This window comes from Aplysia californica, unplaced genomic scaffold (genome assembly GCF_000002075.1).
Source record: "Aplysia californica isolate F4 #8 unplaced genomic scaffold, AplCal3.0 scaffold00311, whole genome shotgun sequence".
Taxonomy (NCBI): domain Eukaryota; kingdom Metazoa; phylum Mollusca; class Gastropoda; order Aplysiida; family Aplysiidae; genus Aplysia; species Aplysia californica.
This window is the reverse complement of record NW_004797581.1, coordinates 32,381-52,319: the sequence shown is the minus strand read 5'-3', so window position 1 is coordinate 52,319 and position 19,939 is coordinate 32,381. Positions and strand designations below refer to the sequence as shown.

At 38.8% G+C, this 19,939-nt stretch overlaps 1 protein-coding gene across 1 annotated transcript in view; it reads left to right on the top strand.

Moving 5' to 3' along the window:
- The first annotated feature begins 1,333 nt into the window (after positions 1-1,333).
- LOC101850732 (L-cysteine desulfhydrase) overlaps positions 1,334-19,939 on the top strand; it is a 47,080-nt gene continuing 28,474 nt past the window's right edge. Inside the window, exons 1-10 of the mRNA XM_035970707.1 lie at positions 1,334-1,353; positions 3,645-3,713; positions 4,774-4,873; positions 6,247-6,363; positions 8,545-8,639; positions 10,521-10,645; positions 11,286-11,509; positions 15,058-15,168; positions 16,375-16,431; positions 18,499-18,611. Of these exons, the coding sequence (XP_035826600.1) occupies positions 10,608-10,645; positions 11,286-11,509; positions 15,058-15,168; positions 16,375-16,431; positions 18,499-18,611 (543 nt within the window). The 5' untranslated portion in view covers positions 1,334-1,353; positions 3,645-3,713; positions 4,774-4,873; ... (1 more) ...; positions 8,545-8,639; positions 10,521-10,607. The remainder of the gene's footprint in view (positions 1,354-3,644; positions 3,714-4,773; positions 4,874-6,246; positions 6,364-8,544; positions 8,640-10,520; positions 10,646-11,285; positions 11,510-15,057; positions 15,169-16,374; positions 16,432-18,498; positions 18,612-19,939) is intronic.

Sequence of the window (19,939 nt, the reverse complement as noted above, 5' to 3'; positions counted from 1 at the left end):
AACAGGAGAGGGAGTAGTCACAGTGAAGACTAATAGCACTAAAAATAGAGGGGCAAATTTTGCCCCAGAATCAGTCATCTCTAAAAAAAAGTAATGCCTTCCATCGGTCGGTTGAAAGTGACGGTCGGCAACAGTCTGCATTAAGTATTGTATGTCAACTGGCTGTATGTCTGACCTAAAAACTTTATGGCGTTTCCCTCTAAGTTTTTATTTTTTATGACAATACATAGTGCCTTCTTCTTCGATAAAAAATAAAGAGTAATTAATTTAACCAAACAATTCAAATGAATACACAGAAAAGGTAAATCCATTGATAGTAAGTAAATACATGTAACCAAAAGTATTTTACAGATTTTGATAATAGCTATACCGGTCCGGAAACAAAAAAATAACAACAGTCATTATACAGTATTTTCAAAGAACAGGCAGCATATTCCCTCAAAAAATTCTTTTTGCATTTTGGTGGACCGCTCATGGAAAGGACCATAGAGAGAGAGAGTTTTCCTTTACCTAAATAAGACAGGAAGAGAGAGAAATGAGAGAGAGAGCGAGTGAGAGGGAGAGAGAAAATGTGATTTGAGTACAGATAATTTTTCTTTACATAAATAAGTCAGGGAGAGGGAGAGAGAGAGAGAGAGAGAGAGAGAGAGAGAGAGAGAGAGAGAGAGAGAGAGAGAGAGAGAGAGAGAGAGAGATAATAAAGACTTAGTGGGAAATGTCATAAAGTCTTTTGGTCACATATACAGCCAGTTGGCATACAATACTTAATGCAGACTGTTGCCGACCCTTACGACCATCACCGCCTGTCACTTTCAACTGACCCCCTTCCACATGCCCTGATTCCAAAGGGTTGTCTTTGTCGAATATGTTAAAAATGAAATGCAAATCAAACTGTCACAAGGCAGAACTTTCATGACATGAATATTCATGGCAGTTTCCATGTTAAATTGGTTTGTTTTGCTCTAACAGATTCCCTCAAATATGGCACAACAGGGTAGCAACAGCAGTGGCAAAAGAGACTTTGGGTCTTTCCATGCCTCGAATGTACAAGAGCTTCTTTCCTTGCCAGAGGTTGGTCATGTAGTGAAAAGGCCTTGATCATTTGCATGGATAACATTCAGCTCACTGTCAAAGGAATTATTTCCTAGAAAGTCTCTCTCTCTCTCTCTCTCTCTCTCTCTCTCTCTCTCGCTCTCGCTCTCGCTCTCTCTCTCTCTCTCTCTCTCTCTCTCTCTCTCTCTCTCTCTCTCTCTCAGTTGATAATCTCTTATGTCAAATTTTGCTGCTGTCAGAAGAGGAGGCTCTTGTAAAACCCAAATCCACATCAGATAAATAATCTTCCGCAATTGTAAGGTAAGTATCAGGTCAGTAGCAGTATCTACCTTCATTCACACAAACTCTTCAATCATGTAATGCTTTCTCCTCAACTCTTTTTAGAACGGTACCTAGATTTGCACTTGTCCTTACAGAGTTTTCTGAGATTTGCACTTGTCTTTGGAAAATGTTCTTCTGTAGTTCTAGTACTTATATATATATATATTGCTTTCCGTCACAAGTAGACATTTGTTACCTTTATGTAGGTGGTTAGAAGGTGCCACTGGTCAGTCTCTTGCTTTTTTTCTGTCCTTCTGTTATTTCTGTCTGTCTTTCTATTTCTGTGCAATGTTCAATGAATGTATTGTAATAACTTATGTTGTGTCTATGTGCCTCTGTTTGCTCAGATACCTACTTAGCGATTTTAATACCTCTGGTTTGAGGATTGAATTTATATGTGAGCTTCTGGTTTGATTTAGTACTGCTTCTGGTTCAAATATAGTTATATAGATGTACATGCACGCACACGCACACACACACAATAACTCACACATGCACTAACATATACACACACAAACCACAGAAAACCTTGGTATAACGTACTCGACTTAAAATGTACTCTCAGCTGTTACAGCTATAACGTTCATTTCCTGAAGTCCCAAGTCCCATTTAATATTTGACTCTCTAAAAGCTATTTCAAAAACGTACCGGGATTTTAGTAAAGTTGAGTTCTGACCCCTAATTTTAATTTGTTTGCGAATAAACGAGCTCTCATTTCTAGTGTCTGCAAATAAACAAGCAAATTTACAAATCACTTCCTGTATTAGAAAGCGAGCGAACAAAGTTATAGGTACACTGCAAAGGTTTATTATTCTTTCTGGCATCATGAACGAGCAAGATAGCTGAGCCGGTGATGTTAAATATGGCTGTGCACAAGAGTCAGCTCGCTTGCTCCACCGTAAAGTCAGATGTCACAATGCAATTCTGATGGACCTATATAGCAGATGGTATTAGCGAATCATTTAACCCAGTGCTCGCAAACCAGTCCGCTCGTTTTTCAAACTCGCAGGTAACTAATCAGTCCCAAGCGCTCGCAGCACCATTTGATATTAGTGATGAAAATTCTGTTTACAATGCACATAGTACATTGTGCGAATAAAGACGGATAACAAAAAGCGATAAATTTACCAATTTGCCATACTCAGGAATGCAGTGTAATCAGCTACAGTGAGGAGATGAGATTTTTGCAAAAATATGTCAGTTTTGACATCGGTGGACATTTGCAACCCCCACCCCTCCCCTTCACTCTTGTTCTCACTCTACATCACACGCACACACACACACTCGCACATATCCACTCACACACACACACACACACACACACACACACACACACACACACTCTCTCTCACAGACATGCATACAGACATACATGTGCATGCTCACATGTGCTCAAGTGCATCCAAATCCTTTTCTTCCTTCCTACTCCAGTCCCTCACCCTCTGGTTTTCGTGGTAAAAAAGAAATCCAGATGTTAACAACTTGGTGCAAGGAGGTCCCGGCATTCCCAATGATCAACTCATGATCACCATCTTGATCTCCACCCCACCACATTCATTAATTCCTATGCATGTATGTCTATGTCACTTAGATGATTTGAAATAAAGAAAAGCATCCAAACAAATCAAAAAGCTACCAAAAACCCCCCCCCAAAAAAACTGAAAAGGTTGAAACAAACACTCTTCAACAATCATTATCTTTTCTATGGGTGCTGTCCCACCTCCCCGTTATGGATATATGTCGAACACATTTGTCAATCCCCAACACGTTTGAGTTATTCTTGCTTGGCTAGATATATTAATTATAATTATTATGAAATATTTTAACTTTCCACTTGTAGGTGATGCCATGATGAAGTTTGGCTTTCCCTTGCTTTGTGTCCTCATTCTGATGTGTTGTACACTAGCATTCAAACTGAAAAGTGAATGTGATCTTATGCTTCATCCTTTTTGAGATGTTAAAGACAGTGACATCAGAAGACAAAATCTGATAATAAAGAGCTTGATCTTTCGTATATCTGAGAGTGGATGGTTGGGGGTGCTCTGGTGTGGTTTGCTACTTCTGTCCTATCCATTCCCACCTCGGTGAAGTGAGGAAAATTCATGTTAAGTGTCTTTCCCAAGGACACAACATCAGGTACCTGACGGGATTCGAACCCACAACCTTACGGTTGTGAGTCTGAAAGCCTAACCACTAGGCCACCAACGCCACAAAAATATGAGTGGCCATATTAGACAATTTCAACTGTACATGTTTTTGTTTTGTCACAGGAAGCCTGCTGCTTTTTGAATCACGGAGCATTTGGAGCTGCCCTGAAACCAGCATTACGCACAATTCAGGTGAATGAGTCATTTCATGCTCTGGACTCTGCTTATATTTGTCGGTGCGTTAATCTAGTGTGTCTTTATTGTGCTTACTTTGTCCAACCTCGTTCTGCCTCTAGGTAATTAGGGAGGTGCAGCTCACAGGCTTACTTTCAGATTACATCTACAGTGGTTTAAGGTTGATTTATGGTACCTTTTTGCATGCAGTCTTTTGATGTTTTCATATTTTATTGGTCATTTTTATAAACAGTCGTGCTTTAGACCGAGTATACATTCAAATACTAGAAAATGTTTCCAGGGGTCAATACGCGATGCATTACATGACAGGAATTAATATTACTGAAGCTGGACCCTTGCAAGTTTTCCTTTTTTTTTTTTATCTTCTTCTCCTTTTGTTACCATGAAGATTCAAATTGTGTCAAGGATGAGATTTGTAAATTTCCTTTTTGAAAGATTGTCAGTGGCAGGTTGGGAGCAGAACATCTACAGTCATATCTACTTTATTGTCAATTCTGATTTTATACCATATTGATGCAACAGCGAGTGGTGACAAACTTGACTTACACCATTTTTGTAGTTGAAGAGAATGCTTGTCTTAAAGCTGTGGTCGCAGACCATGTATAGAATAATGATCATGGAAATTATAGCTTTGATCGCGTTGTTGCACAATTTTGCTTTCATTATTTCACTAATGAATATTTGCACACTGTATAAAAAAAGATTTTTACTTATTAAGTTGTAAAAAATTGGAACCTGTGATATATATATATAGATCTTAGTTCATTGTTGCACTGTCCATTGTTACATGCAAAAGCCTTTATATCCAGTATTTTCAGATAAAGAGATGTGGTCCCCTCCCCCACCCTCTCCCAATACCTATTCTTAGTGTAGTAATGATTAAAATTGAATGTTGCATAAACACTTGTAAAAAATTATGAGGCTTCTTGTTTGTTGCGCGCATGATACAAAAGAACGAAAAAAGGCTTGTGCATTAAATTAACACTTTTTAGGTTCCTCAAAATTTTCTAAAGTGATTTGTCTCTCAAGTAAAAGCCAATTTTTTTTTCAATTGCAGTTGTGGCAAGATCATGTTGAAAAGCAGCCATTGAGATTTTATGATCGAGAGCTCCTGCCATTGCTTGTCCACGTGTGCCGACGACTGGCAGATTTTGTTGGTGCGTATGACTGGGAGAATAGAACATATAATATAAGACTAAGAGGAGAAGTACATTTTTTAATCTGCAACACAACTGATTTTTTGGCATAACTTTTAGTCATTCAAGAGTGCAAAGACCTTTCAAACAGCCTTTTGCTTTCATAAGATTTCAAAGGTACCATACTCCAATTTTGTAACCAGCTACAGGGTTTTTTTGGGGGGGAAGAGGGGGGGGGGGGGGGGGTTCAATTATTTGATAACAAATTGATTTTAAATATTTACTTCTCCTTTATCATATATCTCAGGCGATTTTTTTTGCGTTTGTTGTTTTGTTTTTTTCTTTCATCAAAAAAAGAATGCTTTATTGTAAAAACCTCTTGAAATAAAAGATGAGGTCCTTGATTTCTTTTTTTCTTTCAGGGGATGATGGGATTGGGGGGGAATTAATCTGATTATATAATTTTGGTGGTGCAGAGCTTAGAGTCACTTTTTAGAAGAAATCACACACTCTACAGCCCTCAAAATTTAAATGAAGGCTGTATTCGATATGACTTAGAGCATAATAGAGTGGGATTTTCATGATTTTGATCTCCATGTATTTCTATAAAATATGCCAGAATTGAGCCCATGCTTTCCAACTCCTCTTTTAAAAAACCTAAGTGTCCATTCTTCAGTTCTGGTTCAAAGCCTCATGGATAAACGTAAGTCAAGGGGGTGGTCACGGGGTGTGTCCTGACATTGTGCATTATTTATGCTTTTAGGTATTGTTAATGTTTTTGTGTATTTATGTATGTGGCGTCAGTGGCCTAGTGGTTAGGCTACCGGACTCGTAATCGTGAGGTTACGGGTTCAGGGGTTCGAGCGGCAGGCCTGATGTTGTGTCCTTGGGAAAGGCACTTTACACAAATATTCCTAACTTCACCCTGGTGGGAATGGGTTCCCGACCATAGTCAGGGAATGATCTTGTCAGTATGTTAGTGTTTTAGCGCCTATAAATGGCCGCTTGCACTGTATGATTCCCAAGAAGTTAAAGTTGTTTCAGAATGCTCTCAGGTTTGCTGAGGTAATAGTATAGATTGTGAAGTGCACAGAGCTTGCTGTTGAAAGGGAATTTGAGCTATGCCAATGCTGTCTATTACTATTATTATGCCATTATAAAACAAATTTCCCGATGGAATCAATTAAATGGATTTTATTTTATTTTTTATTTTTGTGTAATAGACAGATATACTCCAAAGAAATGACAGCAAGACTGCCATCAATTAGTTGCCTCTGTAGTGGCGGTCAAAAGCAACACACGATGGTCTAAGCCCTTAGCTCTAAGATGTCATGCTAAAAGCATTCTGACAGCTAGTGGCATTATATTCGAATCATAATAGTTATTTTCCTCAGGCTGCGATGCAAGAGATCTTGTTCTAATCAACAATGCTACCTTTGGGACCAATTCCGTCCTCAATAACCTCTCTTTTGTCCCTGGTGATGTCATCCTCACCTTTAACACAACGTATGGTAAGATTTATTCAATTATTGGATTTTTTTATTTATTGCATTCTTCCTCTGCTTTCCCAGTCACAGAACTGGATGTGTTTAATAATAAAGACTTTTGGAATGTGACTTTTAAAAAATATGACCCCAGCTTATATAAGACAGAATTCAGCAGTGTAAAAATAAGGGGGGGGGGGGGGGGAGAGATGTTAGTGTAAACAAGGATTTTGAATTTATGGTACATTCCAGTAGAGGTGGGATGTTGTACGTGTTGTGACACATTTTGACTTGAATAACATGAAATTATAGTGTCCATGAAGAGAAATAGAAGAAATAAATTGCAACAATGCTAACACTTCCCCTCATACTCCTCACTGATAATAGTGATAGGAGTGATATCAGGGTCCTCACACAACAGGAAAAATGGAAGAAAAGCCAGGATATTTTCAGCTTTCTAGTTAATTAACCCTTAAAATTCTGGTCCCTGATAAATGTTTGCCCGATAAGCGCAATACCGCGCGGCGCTCCACAGCTGGTCCCTGATCAGTCGTCGTCCCGCGCGGGCAACGCATTTCGTTTAGTGCGAGGTCTGCATCTGTGTGCTAAAATGTGTGTGCGTCAATCTGCTTGTGCCTGTGTGTCCATCTGGAACTTACTGCATTGTTTTGCAATGCGAGGCGTTGGTAGAGATAACAGAGCATCGGTTGAGACGTTCATCCAATGAAATATGAGCATTTTGACCCAGTTAGACACTTGAGGGACTCGAAAGGATATTCAGGAAATAGGACTTTCATCTTTCAATGCAAACACCTTTCCTCACTTTTCTAACGATCTAATTCTTACACAAAACGTTGTTTCCAGATGTAAATAATCATATTTGGTGGTTTTTTAACCATTGTCCTACCAGAGGGAGAAATTTGAGAGCAACTGAAAAAAAAAATATTCGGAAATTATCCCATTTTTTTCCTCTTTCGAACAACAGCTGATAAGCAGCTGTTCGCAAGTTCATTCATGATAGGTGTGAAATCTGGAAAACTCTGGAAAAGTTATTCGATTTGGTGTAACTTCCAATCTCAGCGTCTCTGATCAACCGACGAGGAGATAATGGGATTATTCGTGTGATCGTAACACTTATTCATTGATCGTATCAGTTTGCTATAAAAGATGAGGTGTTTCCCTGACCTGCCGCGGCACGCTCGCGTGACCAGTGTCTGACCTCGGCGCCCCGCGGCACAAGCTCGCAGGCGATGTAAGTGGCTCATCGATCGATAAGAGCCCTCTTCCAGTTAACCCCGCAGGACTAGAGTTAAAAAACACCATATGAAAATGGATGAAAATGAAAAAAAATAATAGGAGAAAGTTAGGAAATTAAACTAGCCGATAAAAAATAACCTGTCATCAGGCATTTCTTTATGTGATCATGTAGCTTATTGTTTAGTAGAATTAAGTTTAGCCAATGCATTTCTCTTCATTTCTTCTTCTCTCTTCGTCATCTTTAAAACAAAAATTGTCTTTGAAAATAGTTACAACCTTCAGGAGAAAATCAAGGAAAAAAATTGGGAAATTTTTTTCTCCTTGATGAATAGGAACCCTAGATATAATATACTTAAGGTCAATAGAGCTCTTTTCATTGTCGTAGAATCTGAAACCTGATGGAGTGAAGGGTTTAGGTCTACTATAAAAGCTGGTAACGACACATACAGTTGAGTACAGATAACTCGCGCTCATCTGGGATTGTTAACTGTGTTTGACCCGTCCATAATTCAGGTTAACCGATAAATGAAAAATTAAAGAGATACCAGTTGAACAGTGGCAAATTGTACAAGCTATCGATGATTTCCAGTTTTCCGTGTTGGAATTATCTGTATTTGACAGTATGTTTCTGTGGATAAGTTCAATAATCTCTGGCTTGATTTTAAACTAGTTCATATTGGTTAAAGACCTACTGAACTTTGATTGTGATTGTCCTATTAAGCCACTCATTAGTTTTGAAAGGAAGACTTAAACTTAATCGTTCTTACTTGAGGCATGTCTCAGTTGGAGTGAATGCAAGAGTTCAAAAATTGATTGAAGTTTAAGAGACTGCCATCTTCAATTTTGAAATAATATATAATTTGAGTTTTTAAAAATTATTTCATGACTACTTGTTTTGGGTTTTTGTTCATGTCTGTTTTTTTATGGGGGTTTTGGGGGGTTTTTTTGCAGGTGCTGTAAAAAAACTAGTACAACACATCTGCTCCAAGACAGGTTGTGTGAACAGGGAAGTGGTTATTCAGTTCCCAGTCTCAGGGAAAGAGGAGGTATGATTAGCGATAGTTAGCATGTTCTACCTCTAGCTTTCCCCACACTGAGTGCCCACCTTTGCTCGAAGATGTATTTAATTAGTAAATATAATGGGGTTCTTTTAACACTTCAAGATCTTTTATCCGCCCGTATCAAGACCAAGCTAAAGGGTAGAGAGCCTTGAAAATGTCCTAAGCAACCCAAATGTAAGTACATCTCTTTGCAGATTTGAACCAGGTTCATCTGCGCTGTAGTTCAGGAAGCGATCAGAATCTAGCATTGTTGTGTCAGGGGCTCACTCGGGTGCATAGCTCCTTTAGGCTGAGGGGACCAAGGCTCAAAGAGTTATGGTTTTAATTTATTGTGAGAGTTTTTTTTCTTTTTCTTCTTTTTTTTTCCTGGAAAATATCGGGGATGTCTTACTGTAACTTTTTCAACCCACAGTGCAATAGATTATTTTTGCATAAAGTGTTTTCATCTTTGAGTGGAGATGCCTTTCAGTCAGCCATAAGCCATTTTCAAAGGTACTCTAATTTTCAACTGGACGCCGATTTTTTTTTTCTTTTCACCTTTAACACTTTGCGGTCACTTTGGGCAATAATGCGCCAGTGAAAATGATCCATATTAGTCACCTGGCACAGTTCTGTGCCGGGTCCAAAAAGTCAGTTGCAGTTGCTATCCTGGCTGGGTGACCAGATGGGGTATTTTGTATTGCTGGCTGTGTGACTGCAAAGTGTTTTGGCATGAATTGATTTTTAATGCTATCTTTTGCCCCTGTTTTTCTTTAACTCGTACTTGATAAAACACTGATCTGATGCTAAGACCTGTGGCACAGGGGTGAAACCACTGCTTACATGTTGTGTATGTACACTTTGGATATAATTTACTTCAGTGCATCGTCTTGCCTACTTCTTCCTTGTTTCCTCTGCTAAGCTCAGAGCTGGATTCTGTACCCTCCTGATGTCTTATTTGTTCCACTGAGGACTTACAATTCATGCAGAGGCCAAATAAATACAAATGCTTTCTTTTCCTTACTTTGATTTTCATTGTTTCATAAGTGGGGTTGTTTTTTTTTGGGGGGGGGGGGTTCATTTTTTAAAAATGCGAGTGTTCAGAAATGATGTAACCCTTACAGGACAAGTCAGTTTTTAGCCCTCACTTCCCTCTGGCCCTGGTAATGCCCGAGTCCTTGACCCCCCTCAGGCCCATCTAATACTGATTTCGTGGTTGGTTGGTGGGTGCTCTGGTGTGGTTTGCTCCTTCTTTCCTGTAAAAAAAATCTATCTTCTCTATCTCCCCTCCTTCTTTTTCGTGTTTGTTACTCTCTTGTAACGCTTCTAATCTTCGGCACTTATATGACCTTATTGTGTTGTAAGTGCCATAAAACTTTTACTAAAACTAAAACTAATAAGGGCCTACTGATTTGGTCCACAATTTTGTGCATAAATCAAAAAATATTTCTGAACTTTTAGGAGATAATTTATATACGGTATTAATATGTTGAATATTTTTAAAAGACAATTGGTTGTTGTTCTTCATTTGCATTTGAACTGCTCAAACAGACTATCTATCCAAGATGACCTCTTTTCTCCTTGACAGTGGATGATTGTCTTGGTCAGGTTAGACCATATATTTTGTATACCGTATGGTCTTGTGCCTCAACATTTCACACCTATTATATCTTTTTCGCACTATATGTGAACTTAGGAATTAAGAAACTGTAAAACATCATTCTAGCTCGCCATTCCTTCTCATTTGTGATAAATTGCAATATATTATAAGTACAAATTCCATCACTGGTTTTTGGTATGGTAATGAAGTAAACTGTAGTTTTCGTAGTATTCTAAAATGATTCAATAAATGCTTTTGTATTTTTAAAAATCTTTCTCTTTACTCAGCTCTTAGAACGGCTGGAATCTGAACTGAAGAAAGATGATGTAAAACTGGTGGTCATCGATCATATTCCAAGCAACACTCCAGTTGTTATGCCTGTGGAAGAAATGGTTCAGATGTGCAGAAAAAGGTTCCCTCCGTTGTTTGTCTTATTTTTTCCTCTGACTACTTTAGAACAATTAAAGTTGCATGCAATAAGATGAACGCTAACAAATTCCTTTTTTTAAAAATGGAAACACTCTTTTTACCTCATCTTGTTTAAAAACAACAATTTCAGTCTTAATTGTCTTAGTTTTAGTTCCAAGTAACAAGGAACTACTGTGTAGGGCACTGTTTTGAATCTACATCGAGGTATTCTTGAATTTGTAGGGAGTGATCATGGCTCTTCCTTTGCTTGGTTGTGTCCTATCGGAGATTTTATTTTTAACTCGAGGTCAGTTTTGAAAGGAAGTGAAATGTGTACTGCTCTATACTTAAATGTACTCTTTTACCCACCTAACAATTTAGCAGTATAGACCCTGAGTAAGCTATCAGCATCTGTGTTCAATTCCAGGAGAGGTAAATTGTTTTATCAAATATCTTGGTCTTTCTGTTGGGATGCTGTGTTTCACTCTGCTTACATTGACCTTCCTTAGCCTTAATCGACAAAGGTGAAGCAGCTGGTCTCCTTAATGATCTAAATTGTGTGGCGTAGAGAGTAAAAATTTACAATCATTTTCAGTCTATCAGGGGACTGAATTTGAAATTAAAAACATGTTATTTATTTGCAGAAATGTTCTCTCTTTCATTGATGGAGCACATGCTTTGGGTTCACTGGAATTTAATATTTCGGCAATCGATCCAGATTTTTATGTGTCCAATGCACATAAATGGTTGTCATGCCCGAAAGGAGCTGCTTTCCTGTACGTGAAAAAAAGCTGGCAAGAGATGATTAGACCAGCAGTAATTTCCCATGGATTAGGCTCTGGCTTCAGTTCAGAGTTTATATGGTCAGGTTAGTCTTTATAATTATTCTTTTCTGGGGCTAAAACCGAATGTGGTTGTTGTGGTCAAATTTGCACTTAACTGATATTTTGCTATATATATGGTCGCTTTTAAGCATAAGGGGGCTATCCTGAAAAATGTTGTTTTGAGAAAATCGAAGGTAAAGTTTTTGCCCCTTGTTCAATTTCTTTAAAAGACAAGGGGACTTTTCTCTAGAATCAAGCAAATATACACACCAAAGAAACCAAACTTCTCCTATAGGTAGGGCAATGCCCACTTTAGGTGCAGGTCAAGATTTCTGGAAAACCGCCGAAATCTGGGTTAGCCCGCTTGTCCTTAAAAGCGACCATATATGGTAAAAGTAAAGCTCTGATTTGTTTTCGGGGATATTACTTTAACTGAAACAAAGAAGACCTATTTCAGCTTTATTTTTCTTTGTTGTGATTCATGTTGATCATTGGACTTCATATTTTCTTTAATCTTCTCCTTTCAAAATAATGGCGCTCGTGATGTAATGGTTAGGCTGTTTGCCATTGCACAGGAATGTGCGTATTTGATTACTGTGATTGGAAGTTTATTTTGCTAAGTATTTTTCTCATTTTGCTGGGGCGCTGTATTCCAGTCAGCGACTGTTGGCACTGATGGGTAGGGTTGAAGCAATATGCTTTCAATATAGTATATACAATCGAACCTGTGTAAGACGGAATTGCAAGGGAGCTAGAAAAAAATTATGTCTTAGACATTTAGACATTTTCCATTTTAGACAGGGGCATTTAGGGAGAGTTTAGGGAGAGGTTGGGGGGGGGGGGGGGCGCAAAGGCCCAGCGGGTAGGATCAACTTGAGTCGCTTGTCTGGTCGGCAAGCAGTGGTCAAAACTTCTTACCTCTCTGAAAATGACTTTTCATCAGTCCTACTTTTCCAATTACCACTTGTACTTGCTTTTCATAGGACCACTATTCGACCTATTAAAAACAAAAACGCCTGAACATCTCCTTTGCTTCCACCCCTGGCCCCTCCCATCAGTGTAATTAGGACAGTCAGCCAATGCCACCCCTCCTGTGCTTGTATACAACAATTCGAGGAATTCTTTTCTCAGATAGCCCTATGATCAGGGCAGCAGCCATTGGTCAAACTAATTTCACACCTCTGGCCTCTGGCTACCCATAAAGTTTCCAAGCTGGAGTGCCTTTCGAGCACTTTCACAGGCACTGTAGAGATTTCATACCTACACTACCCTGTCCATGTTCTTACATGGATGGGGTCACATCTACCCCCAAGTTGTGCCCCTACTCCCCTTCCTCTCCTGGCAGCATGGCCTAAAGCTTAGAGCCGATGGAAGCAAAGTTGATAATTTTTTAAATTTCAAATCAGGGCTGAGCTGGCAAAGCAATTTTCATCTAGGCAGGTTAAAAACTCTCCGAAGGGAAGGAACTTTTCTTTCCGCTTCTGCGTTGGACAGGTTTCCATTTTATAGAGGTATTTATAGAGAAATTTATCAAGGGTGGAGCGGAGAGATTCCGATAAGGTAGGTTTCCGTCTTACACAGGTTTCCGTAAAAGACAGGTTTGAATGTACTGTGCCCATGGGAACATTGTACATTTAAGTAACTATAAAATATATTTAAAGGAATTGGTTAAATGATAAAGTTTTCCTTCTAAAGTAAAGTGCCTTGCATAGTATGGGAATGGGCTATGTTCTTTTTTCATCTTCATCACACATATATGCATTGAGGTCTCCTCAATTGCACTTTTTCAATTTTTCAAGGACACACCAGGTCTATCATTGTTTCTTCATTATTGTTCTCTTCCAAGTCTTGTTGAGTCTATCTTTACAATGTGGGCTCGTATATATGTCTTTTTTCTCTTAGGATTTCATAGCTTGTTCCCCAGACATGAATGAAGTAATTGTACTGCAAGCTTTTGCCTAGGGTTACTTTCAGAGACCAAAAACTTCCAGTCCAGGTATAATGTTTGTTTGATTTGGTATATCATCATAATAGAATCAAATACAGTCAAACTCCATTGTACTGCCTGATAATTATGCCTTCATACAGCCAACCATCAACTGTCTGAGTTGTGCTGTCCTTTTTTAACTACTGTAAATTTACCTGCCATACCGCTTGCGAATTGACCGCTAGAGGTACACACTGCACATGATGCACAGCACCCACAGGTTTGCTACTCGATAATCTTTTTCCCATGAGAAAGACATAAAGATAGAGAGAGATCAGACTTTCAGCTCTGAATACATGTGCATGTACATGTGTATCACTAACGAAAAGACCTTTTCTAAATACAAATTGCACGCTAGAATCATGTTAACATTTTTGCGTGCCCTTGGCGCAATAATGCGCCAGTGAAAATTATCCTTTCTGGTCACCTGGCGCTTCTACGCCAGGCCCGAGAAGTCAGTTGCAGTCGCTCTCCTGACTAGGTGACCACATGGGGTATTTTGTACTGCTGGCTGTGTGACTGCAAAGTGTTAATTGACTTTTGGCTGTCTTAGTTATACAACAGAGGAATTCTGTTGAACCGTCAGCCCCATTGTACCCCCATCGTCATGTTCGTCTCAAGGGTGGTGGCATAACAAGGTTTGACCATATATGTTTTCTACTCTTTGATTCCAAATCGCCACTTCAGTGGTGTTTTTGCTTCCACGTTTTAACAGATCAGCTCTTGCGTGGGTTTTTTTGGGGTACCAATTTTATTTGTCAACCTCGAGATCTACACCTGGTCCTGTGCTACATTTGCTACCTATTTTCATCCATACTTTGAGTCTCTGTGCAATTACGAATAGTTTGAGTACCCACACAAACAATTCTATCAATATTTGACTGAATTATAGCCATTTTAAGGTAACACCCTTTGCCGCCTGGTGAGTAGAATTGTGGAATACCTTGCATAAAAGACTTAAAACTCAGAGCAGTAGACCTGCTAGCAACAGTATATAAGAAAGTTTAAAGGAAAACACATGATCACTCTACTTTTTTACATGTTTGCTTCAGTTTTAAGGCTCGCCCTGTGGTTTTTCAGGAGTGTGTTTTTTGTTGTGGCGGAGCTTTGATCAGTAAAATCGCCAAAAAAAGCTGGAAGAAAGGTGTAATATGTTTGAAGAAAAGATGCTGCTCCCATACCAGATATGTCTTGACAAAAAATCCCCCCTCCCCCCTCTAATCTTAATCCCACCCCACCCTCATTGCCAGCGGGGCAGCTTCAACTTGCCTACTAAAGTTAGTATCAAATGATCACAGCACTAGCAAAAGGGCCCATCTCATTTTTGCTACTTTTGAAATAGAGAGAAAAAACTGTTTATCTGGACTATTTATTATCTAACAATGGTAAAACTTGCCTCGCATGTTGGTTTGTGACTGCCAGCGCATCTTTGTTTTGATTTTTACCAAAAGGTAGATATAGATATATATAGTACCACCAAACAAAATAAAAGGCTTGTTGCATTTTGGCACTACTCTAAGTTATGCCATCTTGCTAGCGTAGTGACGATATATATGTATGTTGCCTCCATGTGAGCATTGATTTTCATGTTTTCAAATTTTTCAGGTCTTCATGATTACAGCCCCATGTTGTCTCTGCACACGGTACTTGACTTCTGGCTGGCCGTTGGACCACAGAATATTCGAACATATATGCACAAGATGGCTCAAGAAGGAGGTGACTATGCTACAGTTGAACTCGGATTCAACGAAGTCGTCGGGCTGGCCTTCAATTTAATTGAATCCAGAGTGTTCATTTTATGGCAAATATGAGGGTTTTGTGTTGATATTTAGAGGCACCGAGTAAGTAATGTATAATGAATTCGACTTTCTTAATCAAAAATACTTTGATTTCAAATGAGAGACATTTTCGTTTCTTTGATACAGTACCAAAGAATTGCTGGAAAATTCTAGGAAATGCACTGAACTCTACCATGTACACACTGTGCAAAAGGACCGATTTGTTCAAGTGCACGCCTATGTCATTTACCATCTATAGCGTACTGTTCGCCAAACAAGTTATGCTGCTGTGTAGAGTCTAGCATACGACAATGTTTGATTCCACAGTCCAGCGTGCAATTCATTACGTAGATCTATGTCAAAATTAGCTTATCATTGTAATAGAATCTATTGATCTGTAGCCAGAGAAAGAAATGACTGTGACGCGTTTATTTCTCTTCTGACGTTCCACACTCCGGACTATTTTTTTGTACTAGGAGTAGCAGTAGAAAGGCTGCAGTAAGAGTCAGAAGCCCAGAGGAGGGGGGCTAAGGAGGTGAGGGGGTGGGGGCAGAAGTGGAGACGAAAGCAGACGACAGAGAATTGCTAGAGTTAGAGAACAGGAAAGGATGTGAAAGGAGAAAATTATATTAGAGAAGAAAATTTTCTTCTGTCACTATCCGGATTTGAACCCGCGAATGAGAGGCGAACACCTTAACCTCCAGACCACAAGAGCGCCCCAATATTGTTCTATCCTTTTTTCTTTATAAAGTTTATGATTTTTAAAAAAATGTTCCCAGTACTAATAATAATAAACATGTTTAGTTTGTTTCTGCTAGGTTTCTTTCTCGTTAATTAGTCATAATGTCCTTTCCATTATTTTCAATGTCTTTTCCTATCTGTTAAGAGCTATGCTAATTAATGAGACTCTTCATGAACATATGCATTTTCTGACACACACACACACATAGGCACACATGTACGCACACGCGCACACACACACACACACACACACACACTCACACACACATTCACACACACACACACAACCCTATCAGTGGAATATATAGAGCAAATAATGATTGGTCTTTTAAAATAAAAGGCAACAATTTTTTAAGAGTCCTCTTTTTGGGTAGTTTTATGTATCTTCTGTTTTTTGTTTCAGCTTCTGTTTTAACCAAGTCTTGGGAGACCCGGTTGGCCGCTCCTGCTGAAATGTTTGGTATTATACTTTCCTTATTTTTTTTACCTTTACATGCGTGCTTAAAGAACCTCAAAGTCGTCTTTGCCGTTCATAAGTTACAGTATTCCAAGACTGTGAACATGTCCAAGACACAGTGCAAGCCCAAATTTAGAACAAAGAAGGCTATATTCGTGAACCATGTGAGGGGGTGCGAAATTTGAACGCACTTCCTTTCTTCGCTTTTTGTTTACTTTTTGACTCTGTATATATATATAGACCTTTTTGCCACGGAGTATTGCATGAAAACTATGACCTATTTTTCCTTCAAATTTTCAACACACACAAATAAAAGTTTGAATAAAATGCGTACCAAATTTGGGTAGTATATGTGAAAATTTAGGGGTTTTTTTTCAATTTTTCAAAAAGTGTTAAAAATCTCTAGCGAGAGCTGACAACCCGCAAGTGCATGCCAAGGGCTGAGCGAGTTAAGAGGTGAGACCAGTGAATTTGACATTCGTCTCCAACAGGACTGAGTCTTGTGGTTGGGAAGCGTAGAAAATACCCCAAACTATCCAAGCTCTAGAACACCGGGGATTCGAACCAGGATCATCCACACTGTAGTCCAGCATGATACCAAATAAACAAATTTCTATACACCCTTTTTTTGAAAAAAGATCCTCTTTCAAGATTTGACAATTGAATGGATTTCTTAAATTCTGTGTAAAATTTATAGATCTCTGTGTGTATTGGTTGCATTTTATATTGTGGAAGCTATATACAGTGGGTGTCGCATTCACCGAGGTCACATTCAACGAGAAGTCGGCTCCAACGAGGCAATCCTTAATCCTCGATTTTTTCATCTATATCTCTTTGTAAATGTATGTCAGCTCCAACGAGGTTGCAAACAGACCAAATCTCTTTCCAGCGAACACGCGATAACCAAATAAAAGCAATTATCAGCCACAAAAGCGAAGAATTTTTCTCCTTTTTCTCCATCTCGTGCGAAGCACAAGGTCCTTCCTCGATTCCTAACACATTGTATTACTTGATCTACTGTGCCTCCTAATATATGGGTCCCAAAGCCAAGAGGAAAGGCGATGGTTAGCCTACCGTAGGGATGGGAGGGGGTGGGTGGGAACGCGATGCGGGCTGTGTTAAACTGGATGAACTCTGGATCGCTACCGGTAGGTCTAGATCGAGACATTAATTTTTTTTTTTCAATTTTCATTTCTTCCCCTGATAAAAAAATCCAAGCAATCGCCTTTACTTTATGTAGATCTAGAGGGTATTTTTTCCACACGAGAAGTGTTCCGGGAAAAAAATATTCAAAAATACAGAAATGACAGCTCAAACATGCGCACACTGATGTGAATAACTGTTTTAATTACTGGTATTGGCACATCGTGTGATATTATAATAACTTGTCTCTTTTTTTTCTGTAACCTTAGTCACGTTCAACTAGAGGTCGGATCCAACGAGGACAACAAGCCGGTCCCGGCAACCTCGTTGAATGCGACACCCACTGTAATAAGTTGATAATTTTAGTTCTACGGTTTTTGGGTTTTTTTTCGTTATTCTCATCAAGTTCAAATTTCTGGGTTGTGAAAGATGAATCTGGATTAAATGATTTCATACAAATCTCAATAGTTTGATTTTTTTCACAAAATATAGTACCAAACTGGTAGCTTACTGCACATCAGTTCAGTTCCCATGTGGATTAATCTGTTTTATCACCAAGTATGTCTGTCTTTCTATTGGGGGGCTGTATCCTACTCAGCACAGGTTGGTCCTGACAGGCATATTCCAAGCAGCCTACCTCCTTAATTATCTAAATCGTGTCAACGCCTTTTTGTCATTTAGGCACCAAAATTTTTCCTTTTCTAGGTCGAAAGTCTACTTGTGTGATAAATCAAAGTGAAACTATGACTAGTTTTTTTTTATAAATTAGAATTCAAATTTTTGAAGAACGCTATTTTTAAATGTTACATTGATTAAAAAAAACATCTTTTTCTTGAAACTGCTGTGAATTTTAAAAAGTTGTCTTGTCAGCTTACATCAGAATAGTGTCATTTCATGATAGCAATTTTCTTCTTCTGATTTCTCCAGGTTCCATGGTCCTAGTCGAACTGCCAGCAAGTATTCACTCCATGTTTCAGACTTTGGATTACTCTGCAGCTGAAAGTATTCAGAACAGCCTGTACCACGATTACAACATTGAGGTAAGTACAGCGTTAGTTTCAAGACTTACGGGCCCTCCCTCCAGATTTTCTTAAGGTTTGCTCCCTTAGCCTTTCATGCTCCCGTATGCACCTACAAGTACAAGGCAGTAGGAACTGCTCGCAGGTACTACCATCTACTGTCATTATGGTTGCAGCTATAAGGCTGACCTGACCAAATACAGTTTCAGGACTATGTTTTGTCAGGCCACTTTCGTTTATGAACATTTGTCATTTGTATTCATTTAAGGAATTAACTCACTGACTGTTAAGGGTTGGCATCCCAATTTAACGCCAACTGCCCATATTTCAACGATGTTATCGAGCATTCATTGTCAGATAACTATTCAAAGTAGACATTTATGATTTTTACAGTTTATCATTTTCCTGTTGTGTTTTATTAAGGTGAAAACAAATTGTCAATGAGTGTCATACTTTTGTTCCTATGATTGTTTGAAATAATGGACAAAAATAAATTCAGAAATACTTGAGCCACTGGTTGAGGAATGGCATGAAGCAACCTCAAAGGCACATTTTTAAATCCTCCTTAACCCCTTTCCTGCTCTGTGGGTGTACCTGGTACGCCCAAACAATTCACTCCCGTGTGCGCTTTGAGCGTACCTGGTACCCTTAAAACCTCTGTTTTGTTTCGCGCATATCTTCGCTTCTCACAGTTTTGATTAACTAGAGTTACATCCCTGTATTCTCTGTCCTCTTGCCGATGCGATCATGCCTATTTTTAGGCTATTAGTCCCGGGATTGGCATGTAGTAGCTAAAATAAAGAGACACGGTGTGTAGTGTGTTTTGCGCGAATGACAAAGTCAATCTGCCTCTCTGAGGTTTTTGTGTGCAGTCTACATTCGCCATGGTTGTTTCGCAAAGGTTGACTAGGCCTACAGATCAGGTTTTTGCAGAAATTTATAGAGATGCAGACAGTGATGACAAAGATTTCAATTCATCTGAAGAAAGTTTTTGTCATAGATCTAGTCTCCCAGATGACAGGGATCTCGAATGCGGAGATGGAATTTTTAAAAATCTTTCTTTCACCTGCTGGATTCTTCTATAGAATACTTATACCTAACAATAACTAACACCAATGGATTGTATTTCAGTTTTTGTTTCTTTTATTTGACATATTATATACTTTGCTATAAATAGTCCTTATAGTAAGCGAGCTATAGCAATTCAAAAAACAGACATGTCATATACAGCCACTGGAAATTTCCTTAGCACACGGGGTGGATTTATATATTAGCAGTCAAGGAGTTAAGAGAATAATTGGGATCGAAATATTCTAAGTCTATTTTATTGACTGTATGGTATTTGTTGT